This window comes from Panulirus ornatus, chromosome 11 (assembly GCF_036320965.1).
Source record: "Panulirus ornatus isolate Po-2019 chromosome 11, ASM3632096v1, whole genome shotgun sequence".
In the NCBI taxonomy this organism is placed as follows: domain Eukaryota; kingdom Metazoa; phylum Arthropoda; class Malacostraca; order Decapoda; family Palinuridae; genus Panulirus; species Panulirus ornatus.
The window spans coordinates 20,056,117-20,074,069 of record NC_092234.1 but is presented as its reverse complement, the minus strand read 5'-3'; the positions used below and the strand labels follow the sequence as shown (position 1 = coordinate 20,074,069).

Sequence of the window (17,953 nt, the reverse complement as noted above, 5' to 3'; positions counted from 1 at the left end):
TAATGAAAGGGTAAGAGAGATGTATGGAAACAAAAAGCGTATGGTTGAGAGAGAGCAGAAGATGGTGTTTTGAAATGGTTTGGACACATGGAGAGAATGAGTGCAGAAAGGTTGACAAAGAGGTGGAGGGAACAAGGAGAAGCAGGAGACCAAATTGGAGGTGGAAGGATGGAATGAAAAAGTTTCTGAGCGATCGGGGCCTGAACATACATGAGGGTGAAAGACATGTAAGGAATAGAGTGAATTTGAACGATGTGGTATACTGGGGTTGACATATATATATATATATATATATATATATTTTTTTTTTTTTTTTTTTTTTTTTTTATACTTTGTCGCTGTCTCCCGCGTTTGCGAGGTAGCGCAAGGAAACAGACGAAAGAAATGGCCCAACCCCCCCCCCCATACACATGTACATACACACGTCCACACACGCAAATATACATACCTACACAGCTTTCCATGGTTTACCCCAGACGCTTCACATGCCTTGCTTCAATCCACTGACAGCACGTCAACCCCTGTATACCACATGACTCCAATTCACTCTATTTCTTGCCCTCCTTTCACCCTCCTGCATGTTCAGGCCCCGATCACACAAAATCTTTTTCACTCCATCTTTCCACCTCCAATTTGGTCTCCCTCTTCTCCTCGTTCCCTCCACCTCCGACACATATATCCTCTTGGTCAATCTCTCCTCACTCATTCTCTCCATGTGCCCAAACCATTTCAAAACACCCTCTTCTGCTCTCTCGACCACGCTCTTTTTATTTCCACACATCTCTCTTACCCTTACGTTACTTACTCGATCAAACCACCTCACACCACACATTGTCCTCAAACATCTCATTTCCAGCACATCCATCCTCCTGCGCACATCTCTATCCATAGCCCACGCCTCGCAACCATACAGCATTGTTGGAACCACTATTCCCTCAAACATACCCATTTTTGCTTTCCGAGATAATGTTCTCGACTTCCACACATTTTTCAAGGCTCCCAAAAATTTCGCCCCCTCCCCCACCCTATGATCCACTTCCGCTTCCATGGTTCCATCCGCTGACAGATCCACTCCCAGATATCTAAAACACTTCACTTCCTCCAGTTTTTCTCCATTCAAACTCACCTCCCAATTGACTTGACCCTCACCCCTACTGTACCTAATAACCTTGCTCTTATTCACATTTACTCTCAACTTTCTTCTTCCACACACTTTACCAAACTCAGTCACCAGCTTCTGCAGTTTCTCACATGAATCAGCCACCAGCGCTGTATCATCAGCGAACAACAATTGACTCACTTCCCAAGCTCTCTCATCCCCAACAGACTTCATACTTGCCCCTCTTTCCAGGACTCTTGCATTTACCTCCTTTACAACCCTATCCATAAACAAATTAAACAACCATGGAGACATCACACACCCCTGCCGCAAACCTACATTCACTGAGAACCAATCACTTTCCTCTCTTCCTACACGTACACATGCCTTACATCCTCGATAAAAACTTTTCACTGCTTCTAACAACTTGCCTCCCACACCATATATTCTTAATACCTTCCACAGAGCATCTCTATCAACTCTATCATATGCCTTCTCCAGATCCATAAATGCTACATACAAATCCATTTGCTTTTCTAAGTATTTCTCACATACATTCTTCAAAGCAAACACCTGATCCACACATCCTCTACCACTTCTGAAACCGCACTGCTCTTCCCCAATCTGATGCTCTGTACATGCCTTCACCCTCTCAATCAATACCCTCCCATATAATTTACCAGGAATACTCAACAAACTTATACCTCTGTAATTTGAGCACTCACTCTTATCCCCTTTGCCTTTGTACAATGGCACTATGCACGCATTCCGCCAATCCTCAGGCACCTCACCATGAGTCATACATACATTAAATAACCTTACCAACCAGTCAACAATACAGTCACCCCCTTTCTTAATAAATTCCACTGCAATACCATCCAAACCTGCTGCCTTGCCGGCTTTCATCTTCCGCAAAGCTTTTACTACCTCTTCTCTGTTTACCAAATCATTTTCCCTAACCCTCTCACTTTGCACACCACCTCGACCAAAACACCCTATATCTGCCACTCTGTCATCAGACACATTCAACAAACCTTCAAAATACTCATTCCATCTCCTTCTCACATCACCGCTACTTGTTATCACCTCCCCATTTACGCCCTTCACTGAAGTTCCCATTTGCTCCCTTGTCTTACGCACCCTATTTACCTCCTTCCAGAACATCTTTTTATTCTCCCTAAAATTTAATGATAGTCTCTCACCCCAACTCTCATTTGCCCTTTTTTTCACCTCTTGCACCTTTCTCTTGACCTCCTGTCTCTTTCTTTTATACTTCTCCCACTCAATTGCATTTTTTCCCTGCAAAAATCGTCCAAATGCCTCTCTCTTCTCTTTCACTAATACTCTTACTTCTTCATCCCACCACTCACTACCCTTTCTAAACAGCCCACCTCCCACTCTTCTCATGCCACAAGCATCTTTTGCGCAATCCATCACTGATTCCCTAAATACATCCCATTCCTCCCCGACTCCCCTTACTTCCATTGTTCTCACCTTTTTCCATTCTGTACACAGTCTCTCCTGGTACTTCCCCACACAGGTCTCCTTCCCAAGCTCACTTACTCTCACCACCTTCTTCACCCCAACATTCACTCCTCTTTTCTGAAAACCCATACTAATCTTCACCTTAGCCTCCACAAGATAATGATCAGACATCCCTCCAGTTGCACCTCTCAGCACATTAACATCCAAAAGTCTCTCTTTCGCACGCCTGTCAATTAACACGTAATCCAATAACGCTCTCTGGCCATCTCTCCTACTTACATAAGTATACTTATGTATATCTCGCTTTTTAAACCAGGTATTCCCAATCATCAGTCCTTTTTCAGCACATAAATCTACAAGCTCTTCACCATTTCCATTTACAACACTGAACACCCCATGCATACCAATTATTCCCTCAACTGCCACATTACTCACCTTTGCATTCAAATCACCCATCACTATAACCCGGTCTCGTGCATCAAAACCGCTAACACACTCATTTAGCTGCTCCCAAAACACTTGCCTCTCATGATCTTTCTTCTCATGCCCAGGTGCATATGCACCAATAATCACCCACCTCTCTCCATCAACTTTCAATTTTACCCATATTAATCGAGAATTTACTTTCTTACATATATATATATATATATATATATATATATATATATATATATATATATATATATATATATATATATATATATATCATATATATATATATATGATAGAGTGGCAGATATAGGGTGTTTTGGTCGAGGTGGTGTGCAAAGTGCGAGGGTTAGGGAAAATGAGTTGGTAAACAGAGAAGAGGTAGTAAAAGCTTTGCGGAAGATGAAAGCCGGCAAGGCAGCAGGTTTGGATGGTATTGCAGTGGAATTTATTAAAAAAGGGTGTGACTGTATTGTTGACTGGTTGGTAAGGTTATTTAATGTATGTATGACTCATGGTGAGGTGCCTGAGGATTGGCGGAATGCGTGCATAGTGCCATTGTACAAAGGCAAAGGGGATAAGAGTGAATGCTCAAATTACAGAGGTATAAGTTTGTTGAGTATTCCTGGCAAATTATATGGGAGGGTATTGATTGAGAGGGTGAAGGCATGTACAGAGCATCAGATTGGGGAAGAGCAGTGTGGTTTCAGAAGTGGTAGAGGATGTGTGGATCAGGTGTTTGCTTTGAAGAATGTATGTGAGAAATACTTAGAAAAGCAAATGGATTTGTATGTAGCATTTATGGATCTGGAGAAGGCATATGATAGAGTTGATAGAGATGCTCTGTGGAAGGTATTAAGAATATATGGTGTGGGAGGCAAGTTGTTAGAAGCAGTGAAAAGTTTTTATCGAGGATGTAAGGCACGTGTACGTGTAGGAAGAGAGGAAAGTGATTGGTTCTCAGTGAATGTTGGTTTGCGGCAGGGGTGTGTGATGTCTCCATGGTTGTTTAATTTGTTTATGGATGGGGTTGTTAGGGAGGTGAATGCAAGAGTTTTGGAAAGAGGGGCAAGTATGAAGTCTGTTGGGGATGAGAGAGCTTGGGAAGTGAGTCAGTTGTTGTTCGCTGATGATACAGTGCTGGTGGCTGATTCATGTGAGAAACTGCAGAAGCTGGTGACTGAGTTTGGTAAAGTGTGTGAAAGAAGAAAGTTAAGAGTAAATGTGAATAAGAGCAAGGTCATTAGGTACAGTAGGGTTGACGGTCAATTCAATTGGGAGGTGAGTTTGAATGGAGAAAAACTGGAGGAAGTGAAGTGTTTTAGATATCTGGGAGTGGATCTGGCAGCGGATGAAACCATGGAAGCGGAAGTGGATCATAGGGTGGGGGAGGGGGCGAAAATTCTGGGAGCCTTGAAGAATGTGTGGAAGTCGAGAACATTATCTCGGAAAGAAAAAATGGGTATGTTTGAAGGAATAGTGGTTCCAACAATGTTGTATGGTTGCGAGGCGTGGACTATGGATAGAGTTGTGCGCAGGAGGATGGATGTGCTGGAAATGAGATGTTTGAGGACAATGTGTGGTGTGAGGTGGTTTGATCGAGTAAGTAACGTAAGGGTGAGAGAGATGTGTGGAAATAAAAAGAGCGTGGTTGAGAGAGCAGAAGAGGGTGTTTTGAAATGGTTTGGTCACATGGAGAGAATGAGTGAGGAAAGATTGACCAAGAGGATATATGTGTCGGAGGTGGAGGGAACGAGGAGAAGAGGGAGACCAAATTGGAGGTGGAAAGATGGAGTGAAAAAGATTTTGTGTGATCGGGGCCTAAACATGCAGGAGGGTGAAAGGAGGGCAAAGAATAGAGTGAATTGGAGCGATGTGGTATACCGGGGTTGACGTGCTGTCAGTGGATTGAATCAGGGCATGTGAAGCGTCTAGGGTAAACCATGGAAAGCTGTGTAGGTATGTATATTTGCGTGTGTGGACGTATGTATATACATGTGTATGGGGGTGGGTTGGGCCATTTCTTTTCGTCTGTTTCCTTGCGCTACCTCGCAAACGCGGGAGACAGCGACATCTCATTTCCAGCACATCCACCCTCCTGCGCACAACTCTATCCATAGCCCATGCCTCGCAACCATACAACATTGTTGGAACCACTATTCCTTCAAACATACCCATTTTTACTTTCCGAGATAATGTTCTCGACTTCCACACATTCTTCAAGGCTCCCAGGATTTTCGCCCCCTCCCCCACCCTATGATTCACTTCCGCTTCCATGGTTCCATCCGCTGCCAGATCCACTCCCAGATATCTAAAACACTTTACTTCCTCCAGTTTTTCTCCATTCAAACTTACCTCCCAATTGACTTGACCCTCAACCCTACTGTACCTAATAACCTTGCTCTTATTCACATTTACTCTTAACTTTCTTCTTTCACACACTTTACCAAACTCAGTCACCAGCTTCTGCAGTTTCTCACATGAATCAGCCACCAGTGCTGTATCATCAGCGAACAACAACTGACTCACTTCCCAAGCTATCTCATCCACAACAGACTTCATTCATGCCCCTCTTTCCAAAACTCTTGCATTCACCTCCCTAACAACCCCATCCATAAACAAATCAAACAACCATGGAGACATCACACACCCCTGCCGCAAACCTACATTCACTGAGAACCAATCACTTTCCTCTCTTCCCACACGTACACATGCCTTACATCCTCGATAAAAATTTTTCACTGCTTCTAACAACTTGCCACCCACACTATATTCTTAATACCTTCCACAGAGCATCTCTATCAACTCTATCATATGCCTTCTCCAGATCCATAAATGCTACATACAAATCCATTTGCTTTTCTAAGTATTTCTCACATACATTCTTCAAAGCAAACACCTGATCCACACATCCTCTACCACTTCTGAAACCACACTGCTCTTCCCCAATCTGATGCTCTGTACATCTTTTTATTATCATACCAAGTCACTGTCTCCCATGTTAGCAAGGTAGCACGAGGAAACAGACTAAAGAATGGCTCAACCAACCCACATACACACGTATATACATAAACACCCACACACGCACATATACATACCTATGCATTTCAATGTATACATACATATACATATATACTCATGCACATATTCATACTTGCTGCTTTCATCCATTCCCATCATCACCCCACCCATGCCTTGCACCCATATAACATTGTTGGAACCACTATTCCTTCAAACATACCCATTTTTCCTCTCTGAGATGACCTTCTCACCTTCCACACATTCTTCAACACTCCCAGAACCTTCGCCTCCTCCCCCACCCTGTGACTCACTTCCGCTTCCATGGTTCCATCTGCTGCTAAATCCACTTCCAGGTCTGTAAAACACTTCATTCCTCCAGTTTTTCTCCATTCAAACTTACCTCCCAATTCACTTGTCCTTCAACCCTACTGGACCTAATAACCTTGCTCTTATTCACATTTACTCTCTGCTTTCTTCTTTCACACACTTTACCAAACTTAGTCACCAGCTTCTGCTGTTTCTCACCCAAATCAGCCACCAGTGAACAACAACTTACTCACTTCCCAAGCCCTCTCATCCACAACAGACTGCATACTTGTCCCTCTCTCCAAAACTCTTGCATTCACCTCCCTAACAAACCTATCCATAAACAAATTAGACAACCATGGAGACATCATGCACCCCTGCCGCAAACCAACATTCACTGGGAATCAATCACTTTCCTCTCTTCCTACTCGGACACTTGCCTTACATCCTCGATAAAAACTTTTCACTGCTTCTAGCACCTTACCTCAAATTAAAGAGGTTTAAGTTTGCTGAGTACTCCAGGGAAATTATATGGGAGAATATTGATTGAAAGGGTAAAGGCATGTACAAAGCATCAGATTGGGGAAGAGCAGTTTGGTTTCAGAAGTGGTAGATGATGTGTGGGTCAGGTGTTTGCTTTGAAGAATATGTGTGAGAAATGCTTAGAAAAATAGATGATTTGTATGTAGCATTTATGGTTCTGGAGAAGGCATATGATAGAGTTGATAGAGATCCTTTGTGGAAGGAATTAAGAGTATATGGTGTGGGAGGTAATCATTATCATCATCATTATTATTATCATTAAAAAAATACGTACAATAAAAGTCTAGCTCTAACCAAAGCTCACTTAATAACCTCCTCACATTTTAACAACCTCTGAGGGATGGGAAACTGAGTGGCAGTTGAACAATGGGGTCATGAAGTTACAGCTAGCAGCACAAGGGGGTATACATTTAGCAGGGGACTGCAGCATTGTTTTCAAGTAGAGTTTTTCTGACCAGCATGAGGTGCATAAAGTTAAATGTTCTGCAAACATGCAAAATGAATGTAGTTTAATAAAGTATCCTGACATGGGACTACATTAATAAAGATAAGTGACCGAGTCTGCGTCAAAAAAATCAATATAAACTTTTTTCCTATTTCTTTCGTACTTATTCGCCATTTCCCACGTTAGCAAGGTAGCATTAAGAACATAGGACCAAGCCTAAGAGGGGAAAATCCTCACTTGGCCCCCTTCTCTGTTCCTTCTTTTGGATAAATGATAACTGGAGGGGAGGATTTCCATCTCTCTACTCCCTTCCCTTTTAGTTGCCTTTTACAAAACACAGGGAACATGAGGGAATGTATTCTTTCTCCCATTTCCTATATATCTAACAATTTTGGTAGCAACCACAGTGTAAGAAAATGGGAATTCTGCCATCAGTCTAATTATTTGCTTGCAAGCCACAGCATCATTGTACTGCTGTAAACTGTGGACAAGCAAGCAGGTAACACACAGATCATTCCTCTGATCTGTCGAATCATGAATGCAAATTGTTAAGCAAAAGCCTACAAATTTCAAGGAAGTAACACATAGTTTGCGCTCAGCATTGAAAATATCATCAGTTATGGGATTAGGCTTTCTTTGGGATATCAAGTAAAAGGTTTGAAAATTCTGTAGATTGTTTAATACAAACTAGGAGAGGAATGGGTCCATCATACCAACATAAGTAAAATGGTACTCAAGAATAGTTAGAATCATTGCTAGTATATTAACAGCATAGACAGGGAACTTAGCATTGTTAAAAGGAACTGGCAATCTCATTTACAAATATAAGAAAAGCAAAAAGCCATATGCGAGTCTGAGGTGGCCCATCACCATGCAATCTCTTTGACATTTAAAGAAGAATCACTTTAAAGACAACCTATGTGTGGAAATGACTCCATAACAACTCACTACATCTGAGAACCAATGAGACAGAAACATGATCCACAGGTTATAAAACTACTTGAAATTCAAGAGTAATCACTGTTGTTCAGTAACATTTCTAACCACCAAGCCAAATGGGATAAACTTACTGTTCTCTCTCTCCTTTTCATTTTATCTGTCTGTCTCTGCTCTGAACATAATGAAAGACAAAGTCTTGATCTATGTGGAATCTCCTGAATGGGAAGATCAAACTGAATCCATTCCCCCCATTTGGGATTGCTGCCTGCCACATGCTGTGTCTCACGGATATCACACAGTTGATCTTCCCCATGAAAGACTCCTGCGTGGACATAGATCTGTAAAGAGGGAGAATTTCCAGGTAAATAAGAAAATCCAGACCTAAAGTCCCAAATATTCCTAAACTTATTCCACACTGAGTATAATCATAATTATTCTTATTATAGCATACTTCATTTTTATCATACTTGCTTGCCATTTCCTGCATCTTGGAAGAAGAACCAGGGAACAGACAAAGAACGATCCTATCAATATATATTTATTATATGTGGTCGCTGTCTCCCGCATTAGGCGAGGTAGCACAAAGGAACAGACCACAGAATGGCCCAACCCACCCACATACACATGTATATACATAAACGGCCACACCTACATACTTATACATCTCAACGTATACATACATATACATTTTTTTTTATTATTTTGCTTTGTCGCTGTCTCCCACATTTGCGAGGTAGCCCAAGGAAGCAGACAAAAGAAATGGCCCAACCCACCCAAATACACATGTATATACATACACGTCCACACACGCAAATGTACATACCTATACATCTCAATGTACACATATATATACACACACAGACACATACATATATACACATGCACACAATTCACACTGTCTGCCTTTATTCATTCCCATCGCCACCTCGCCACACATGGAATAACATCCCCCTCCCCCCCTCATGTGTGCGAGGTAGCGTTAGGAAAAGACCACAAAGGCCCCATTCGTTCACACTCAGTCTCTAGCAGTCATGCAATAGTGCCCGAAACCACAGCTCCCTTTCCACATCCAGGCCCCACACAACTTTCCATGGTTTACCCCAGACGCTTCACATGCCCTGATTCAATCAATTGACAGCACGTTGACCCCGGTATACCACATCGATCCAATTCACTCTATTCCTTGCCCGCCTTTCACCCTCCTGCATGTTCAGGCCCCGATCACTCAAAATCTTTTTCACTCCATCTTTCCACCTCCAATTTGGTCTCCCACTTCTCCTCGTTCCCTCCACCTCCGACACATATATCCTCTTGGTCAATCTTTCCTCACTCATTCTCTCCATGTGCCCAAACCATTTCAAAACACCCTCTTCTGCTCTCTCAACCACGCTCTTTTTATTTCCACACATCTCTCTTACCCTTACGTTACTTACTCGATCAAACCACCTCACACCACATAATGTCCTCAAACATCTCACTTTCCAGCACATCCACCCTCCTGCGCACAACTCTATCCATAGCCCACGCCTCGCAACCATACAACATTGTTGGAACCACTATTCCTTCAAACATACCCATTTTTGCTTTTGGAGATACACAGATTTATAAACATATACGTATTAATACTTGCTGCCTTCATCGTTTCACGCCACCACCATGCCACACATAATAGGGGAGAAACAATACTTCCCACGCATTCCCCCGTGTCGTAGAAGGCAACTAAAGGGGATGGGGGGGGGGGCTACAATTCACCCCCCCTTGTATTTTAACTTTCTAAAAGGGGAAACAGAATGAAGAACAATCCATCCACTCATATACACATATACACATTTTATAATTATTCATGTATCATACTTTGTCGCTGTCTCCCGCGTTAGCAAGGTAGCGCATGGAAACAGATGAAAGAATGGCCCAACTCAGCTGCATACACATGTATATACATATACTCCCATACACATATACATACATTCCCATACATTTCCACGTATGCATACATATACATACCCAGACACATACATATATACACATGTACATATTCATACTTACTGCCTTCATCCATTCCTGCCGCCACCCCACCACACATGAAAAGGCAGCCCCCTCCTCCTGCAACCCCCTTGTATTTTAACTTTCAAAAGGGGAAACAGAATGAAGAACAATCCATCCACTCATATACACATATACACATTTTATAATTATTCATGTATCATACTTTGTCGCTGTCTCCCGCGTTAGCAAGGTAGCGCATGGAAACAGATGAAAGAATGGCCCAACTCAGCTGCATACACATGTATATACATATACTCCCATACACATATACATACATTCCCATACATTTCCACGTATGCATACATATACATACCCAGACACATACATATATACACATGTACATATTCATACTTACTGCCTTCATCCATTCCTGCCGCCACCCCACCACACATGAAAAGGCAGCCCCCTCCTCCTGCAAGCGCGTGAGGTAGCGCTAGGAAAAGACAACAAAGGCCACATTCGTTCACACCCAGTCTCTAGCTGTCATGTGTAATGCACTAAAACCACAGCTCCTTTTCCACACCCAGGCCCCACACAACTTTCCATGCTTTATCCCAGACACTTCATATGCCCTAGTTCAATCCACTGACAGCACATCCATCCCCAGTATACCACATCATTTCAATTCACTTTATTCCTTGCATGCCTATCATCCTCCTGTATGTTCAGGCCCTGATCGCTAAAAGTCTTTTTCACTCCATTCTTCCACCTCCAATTTGGTCTCCCACTTCTTGTTCCCTGCACCTCTGACACATATATCCTCTTTGTCAATCTTTCACTACTCATGCTCTTCATGTGACCAAACCACTTCAAAACACCCTCTTCTGCTCTCTCAACCACACTCTTTTTATTACCACACATCTCTTTACCCTTTCATTACTTACTTGATCAAACCACCTCACACCACATGTTTTCTTCAAATATCTCATTTCCAACACATCCACCCTCCTCCGCAAAACCCTATCTATAGTCCATGCCTCACAATCATACAACATTGTTGGTACCAGTATTCCTTCAAACATACCCATTTTTTCCTCTCCGAGATAACTTTCTCACCTTCCACACATTCTTCAACACTCCCAGAACCTTCACCCCCTCCCCCAACCTTGTGACTCACTTCCACTTTCATGGTTCCATCCACTGCCAAGTCCATTCACAGATATCTAAAACACTTCATTTCCTCCAGTTTTTCTCCATTCAAACTTACCTCCCAACTGACTTGTCCCTCAACCTTACTGAATCTGAACCTTGCTCTTATTCACATTTACTCTCAGCTTTCTTCTTTCACACACTTTACCAAACTCAGTCACCAGCTTCTGCAGTTTCTCACCCAAATCAGCCACCAGCGCTGTATCATCAGCGAACAACAACTGACTCACTTCCCAAGCCCTCTCATCCACAACAAACAGCATACTTGCCTCTCTCTCCAAAACTCTTGAATTCACCTCCCTAACATCCCCATCCATAAACAAATTAAACAACCATGGACACATCACGCACCCCTGCCACAAACTGACATTCACTGAGAACCAATCACTTTCCTCTCTTCCTACTCATACACAGCCTTACATCCTCGATAAAAACTTTTCACTGCTTCTAGCATATAAACCCCCATATATGTACATACACAAATCTAGTGGGGGGGTAGAAACCCTCCCCTCCATGTATTTTAACTTTCTAAAAGGATAAACAGAAGAGGGAGTCATGCGGGGAGTGCTCATCCTCCTCGAAGGCTCAGACTGGGGTGTCTAAATGTGTGTGGATATAACCAAGATGAGAAAAAAGGAGAGATAGGTAGTAAGTTTGAGGAAAGCAACCTCGATGTTTTGGCTCTGAGTGAAACAAAGCTCAAGGGTAAAGGGGAAGAGTGGTTTCGAAATGTTTTACGAGAAAAGTCAGGAGATGGTGAGAGAAGAAGAGCAAGGGAAGGAGTAGCACTTCTCCTGAAACAGGAGTGGTGGGAGTATATGATAGAGTGTAAGAAAGTAAACTCTAGATTGATATGGGTAAAACTAAAAGTGGATGAAGAGAGATGGGTGATTATTGGTGCATATGCACCTGGGCATGAGAAGAAAGATCATGAGAGGCAAGTGTTTTGGGAGCAGTTGAGTGAGTGTGTTAGTAGTTTTGATGCACAAAACCGGGTTATAGTGATGGGTGATTTGAATGCAAAGGTGAGTAATGTGGCAGTTGAGGGAATAATTGGTGTACATGGGGTGTTCAGTGTTGTAAATGGAAATGGTGAAGAGCTTGTAGATTTGTATGCTGAAAAAGGACTGGTGACTGGGAATACCTGGTTTAAAAAGAGAGATATACATAAATATAAGTATGTAAGTAGGAGAGATAGCCAGAGAGCGTTATTGGATTACGTGTTAATTGATAGACATGCGAAAGAGAGACTTTTGGATGTTAATGTGATGAGAGGTGCAACTGGAGGGATGTCTGATCATAATCTTGTGAAGGTGAAGGTGAAGATTTATAAGGTTTCCAAAAAGAAGAGAGAATGTTGGGGTGAAGAGAGTGGTGAGAGTAAGTGAGTTCGAGAAGGAGACTTGCGTGAGGAGGTGCCAGGAGAGACTGAGTGCAGAATGGAAAAAGGTGAGAACAAAGGACGTAAGGGGAGTGGGGGAGGAATGGGAGGAATTTAGGGAAGCAGTGATGGCTTGCGCAAAAGATGCTTGTGGCATGAGAAGCATGGGAAGTGGGTAGATTAGAAAGGGCAGTGAGTGGTGGAAGGAGGAAGTAAGATTATTAGTGAAAGAAAAGAGATTGGCGTTTGGACGAGTTTTGCAGGGAAATACTGCAAATGAGTGGGAGATGTAAGTAGGAGAGATAGCCAGAGAGCGTTATTGGATTACGTGTTAATTGATAGACACGCGAAAGAGAGACTTTTGGATGTTAATGTGATGAGAGGTGCAACTGGAGGGATGTCTGATCATAATCTTCTGCAGTTTCTCCCCCGAATCAGCCACCAGCGCTGTATCATCAGCGAACAACAAATGACTCACTTCCCAAGCCCTCTCATCCACAACAGACTGCATACTTACCCCTCTCTCCAAAACTCTTGCATTCACCTCCCTAACAACCCCATCCATAAACAAATCAAACAACCATGGAGACATCATGCACCCCTGCTGCAAACCGACATTCACTGGGAACCAACCACTTTCCTCTCTTACTACTCGTACATATGCCTTACATCCTCCATAAAAACTTTTCACTGCTTCTAGCAAAACCATGCACTCTTAATACCTTCCACAGAGAATCTCTTATCAATTCTATCATATGCCTTCTCCAGATACATATATGCTACATACAAATCCATTTGTTTTTCAAAGTACTTCTCACATACATTCTTCAAAGCATATACCTGATCCACACATCCTCTACCACTTATGAAACTACACTGCTCTTCCCCAGTCTGATGCTCTGTACATGCCTTCACCCTCTCAGTCAATACCCTCCTTTATAATTTCCCAGGAATACTCAACAAACTTATACCTCTGTAATTTAACACTCATCTTTATCCCCTTTGCACAATGGCACTAGGCATGCATTCCACCAATCCTCAGGTACTTCACAAAGAACCATCCATAAAGTGAATATCCTAACAAACCAGTCAACAATACAGTCACCCCCTTTTTTAATAAACTCCAGAGCAACACCATCCAAACCCACTGCCTTGCCGGCTTGTACCTTCCGCAAAGCTTTTACTACCTCTTCTCTGTTTACCAAACCATTCTCCCTGACTCTCTCACTTCAAACACCTCCTCAACCAAAACACCCTATATCTGCCACTTTATCATCTAACACATTCAACAAACCTTCAAAATGCTCACTCCATCTCCTCACATCACCACTACTTGTTATTACTTCCCCATTAACCCCCTTCACCGATGTTCCCATTTGTTCTCTCATCTTATGTACTTCATTTACCTCCTTCCAAAATATCTTTTTATTCTCCCTGAAATTTAATGACTCTCTCTCACCCCAACTCTCATTTGCCCTCTTTTTCACCTCTTGTACCTTTCTCTTGACCTCTTGCCTCATTCTTTTATACATATCCCACTCATTTCCACTATTTCCCTGCAAAAATTATCCAAATGCCTCTCTCTTCTCTTTCATTAATAATCTTACTTCATCCCACCACTTACTACCCTTTCTAATTTGCCCACCTCCCACGCTTCTCATGCCACAAGCATCTTTTGTGCAAGCCATCACTGCTTCCCTAAATACATCCCATTCCTCCCCCATTCTCCTTACGTGCTTTGCTCTCACTATTTTCCATTCGGCACTCAGTCTCTCCTGGTATTTCCTCACACAAGTCTCCTTTCCAAGCTCACTTACTCTCACCACTCTCTTCTCCCCAACATTTTCTCTTCTTTTCTGAAAACCTCTACAAATCTTCAGCCTTGCCTCTACAAGATAATTCCAGTTGCACCTCTCAGCACATTAACATCCAAGTCTCTTTCATGCTCCTATCAATTAACACGTAATCCAATACATATATGTGTCTGTATACGTTGAAATGTACAGGTATGTATATGTGCGTGTGTGGGCATTTATGTACATACATGTGTATGTGGGAGGGTTGGGTCATTCTTTCGTCTGTTTCCTTGTGCTACCTCACTAACACAGGAGACAGCAAGAAAGTATAATTAATGAATAAAACAAATATGAGTGGATGGGTCTTCCTCCATCTGTTTCCTGGTGCTACCTCACTGACATGGGAAACAGTGATCAAGAAAATAATAATACATATTACCAATACTTTTGAAAATCAATATGCAAACCTTGTTAGCCTCTTTGACATTGACACATGTGGCCCAAAGGACATGCACTTTCAATCTGCCATCCATACTTGGGTGCCACAGAGACAGGGTGGGAGAGCTGGATAATAGCAAGGGCTTGGCAAGTGAAGTCTGCACATACGATGGCTGCACAAAATCAAATGAGGTCAGCGAGGCATAGAGTTCTCCCCGAGAGATCAGACAGAGCTGCGGAGTTTTGCCACGGGATAACCACACACGCACTGTCTGGAAAATCATTAGTTTCAAGTGAGACATTGATCCATACAGAACAATGCATATTGCTATAATATAGGGTATCGAATACCGTATTTGAGAAGCTACTTGTTTTACCTTGTACTGTGTGATGGGACGGCCGGCAAGCAAGTATTCATTTGTACCACATACTTTAAGTACATGTTGGGAACCATTTTGTGCTGATGTGGCAGAGCCTCGAGTACCTGGGGCTCCAGGAAGGCGCCTCAAGACTTCAGCTATTATCCCTTCAGGATAGATGTCCCATGTGACACGAACACTGGTGGATTCTGAACTGCCTCTCCAAACCGTTACCATCAAGTAACCTATAAAACGTAAGTGGAGGATTGCAACATATAACACTGTGCAATCAATGTACATTGCTGATTACCAAAATCAATAAAAGTTGCAATTTCAGGGGCAGTACACACCTCAACTCTTCAGGGAGACAGAAGATTTTTTGGAATTACTGTACTATTATCAAAACAATATGTACTACTGCAAGATATGGTCCTAACCTGCAGCCAATCATGCTGAAAACAAAGGAGAAAGTCTATAGTTTTCATAAGAAATTGAGGGTATGATATGGATGGGAAGAAGATGAAAGAGCAAGCTTCAAAAAGAGGCTTGTATGCAAAGATACCAAAAGAGCTTGGGTGAAAAGTGGCATAACTAGGGAAGTGGGCAAGGAGTGGTAGTTATTTTGGGAGGCACTGCATACATGTGCAGGGGATGTGCGGTATTCAGAAGGTGGGATGTGAGCATTTGAGAAAGGGTAAGGAGTGGATTGGTGTATATGAAGGAGGCATGTTGCCTCTGCCAGTGGCATGTTAAAGGTGAAAGCACTAAAGGCTAAGAGGCAGCAATGGAGTTCACCACTTATGGAGACTCTTACTGTGGCCACACCAATGGGAGAGTTCTTAAAAGCAATAGGCATCAGATATACATATAGATAGATAAACAGATGTATAGACAGGGATACATGTTGACTTTTGTGGTGCTTTTTCTTCATCTGTTCTTGTCACTACCTCGCTAATGACAGATGTCAACAAGTATGAAGTTGAAAAAAAATTCGCTTCTTGCACTGGCTTCTCCTCACCTTTGTGATAAGCTACAGTAAAATTCATATGTCATTAATCATTATACTGCCTATTTCAAATGATTTCATAAGTTATTTATCAACTTACAATGAAACTCTCCACATCAATGAAAGAAAATAAGGTATAATCTGTAGATATTCATGTTACACTTACCATAGGTGCTATTTGTGATCTTTCATCTCATTCTTTTCAGTAACAAATCATAAATTCATACTCTAATTTCATACTACATATCTATTCTTTAGGATGAACACTCAGATAAGGTCATACCATAAAAAACTGCAAGCAAATGCAATTCTCATGTCCTATTAACAGGAAAATGAAAAGATGAATCCTAATCCATGTACAATGATCAATGCATCTGGTAGCATAACTAAACTGACCATACACATACTTTTGTCAAAATACAGCAGGGCTTCTCATGTGATATCTTGTCCAAGTCAGTATATGTGTTAAACCTATAAATCATATATTAAAGTTTTAGAAATGTAAAACAGTGTGACTCATAAATTTAACCTTGATCTGTGAACAGATACACACAACAGCTTTGATCAAAGTGATGTGTTGTAAAGCTGACTAAAATTCAAATCTATGTTGTTTACTCTGCAAACTATATCTGAGTAATCCCTGATCCCTACTTCAACTTATCTTTGCCTTGCTGCCCCAGGATCCCCTTCTTGAGGCTCCTGCAGCAATCAGGGAGCAGGCCACACCCAATAAGTGGGACCTCGAGTTAAGAAATGTAGCAACACTATATGTGTGTCTTTATGGGGTAAGCACATAGCAATCAAAAGAGAAGTCTTCAATGTCTCTCATGTGGAAGTTACATTTTAAGCAAGAGCATTTCTGTAGTAAAATGAAATGGTATTTGTAATGTTGGAACACTGGGTGGTGCTCAGAATACATACAAGAATGCATAACTCAATGGATGTATGTCTGGGGAGTGGAGCACAGAACTGATTTGGGAAGAAAGTTATTTAGTGTTTGTAATGTTATTTTGGCAAGTGTTGTTTTGTTAGTATCATGCTTGTTGGGGAGGGGGATCTGTAAGAACAGGTTATTTACATGCAAAGCAAAGTAAGTTTCATACTTCTACTCAGAGTGCAAAGAACTGATTTGGGAAGAAAGTTATTTAGCATCTGTAATGTCATTTTGGCAAGTGTTGTTTTGTTAGTACCATGCTTGTTGGGAGGGGGGACCTGTAGGAAGAGGTTATTTACACGCAAAGCAAAGTAAGCTCCATATTTCTACCTGAGTGCAGATGGTTGGTTATGATGTAGTCTGGATGGAAGAGGTCTAGTGTAGACAACTGAATGTAACACTTTTCAATTGTCTATTTCATCTTTTTATGATTACCCTGGGGATAGGAGAGAAAGAATATTTCCCACGCATTCCTCATGTGTCGTAGAAGGCGACTAAAGGGGACGGGAGCGGGGCTAGAAGCCCTCCCCTCCTTGTATTTTTAACTTTCTAAAAGGGGAAACTGAAGAAGGAGTCA

At 42.0% G+C, this 17,953-nt stretch overlaps 1 protein-coding gene across 3 annotated transcripts in view; it reads right to left on the bottom strand.

The window, feature by feature from the left end:
* Window positions 1–17,953, bottom strand: part of LOC139751360 (phosphatidylinositol 4,5-bisphosphate 3-kinase catalytic subunit alpha isoform-like) — a 230,685-nt gene that overhangs the window by 134,798 nt on the left and 77,934 nt on the right. For all 3 annotated transcript variants that reach the window (XM_071666721.1, XM_071666722.1, XM_071666720.1), the window contains exons 6-8: window positions 15,455–15,681; window positions 15,107–15,349; window positions 8,399–8,605 (exon numbers count right to left, since the gene is read on the bottom strand). In XM_071666721.1, the coding sequence (XP_071522822.1) occupies window positions 8,399–8,605; window positions 15,107–15,349; window positions 15,455–15,681 (677 nt within the window). The remainder of the gene's footprint in view (window positions 1–8,398; window positions 8,606–15,106; window positions 15,350–15,454; window positions 15,682–17,953) is intronic.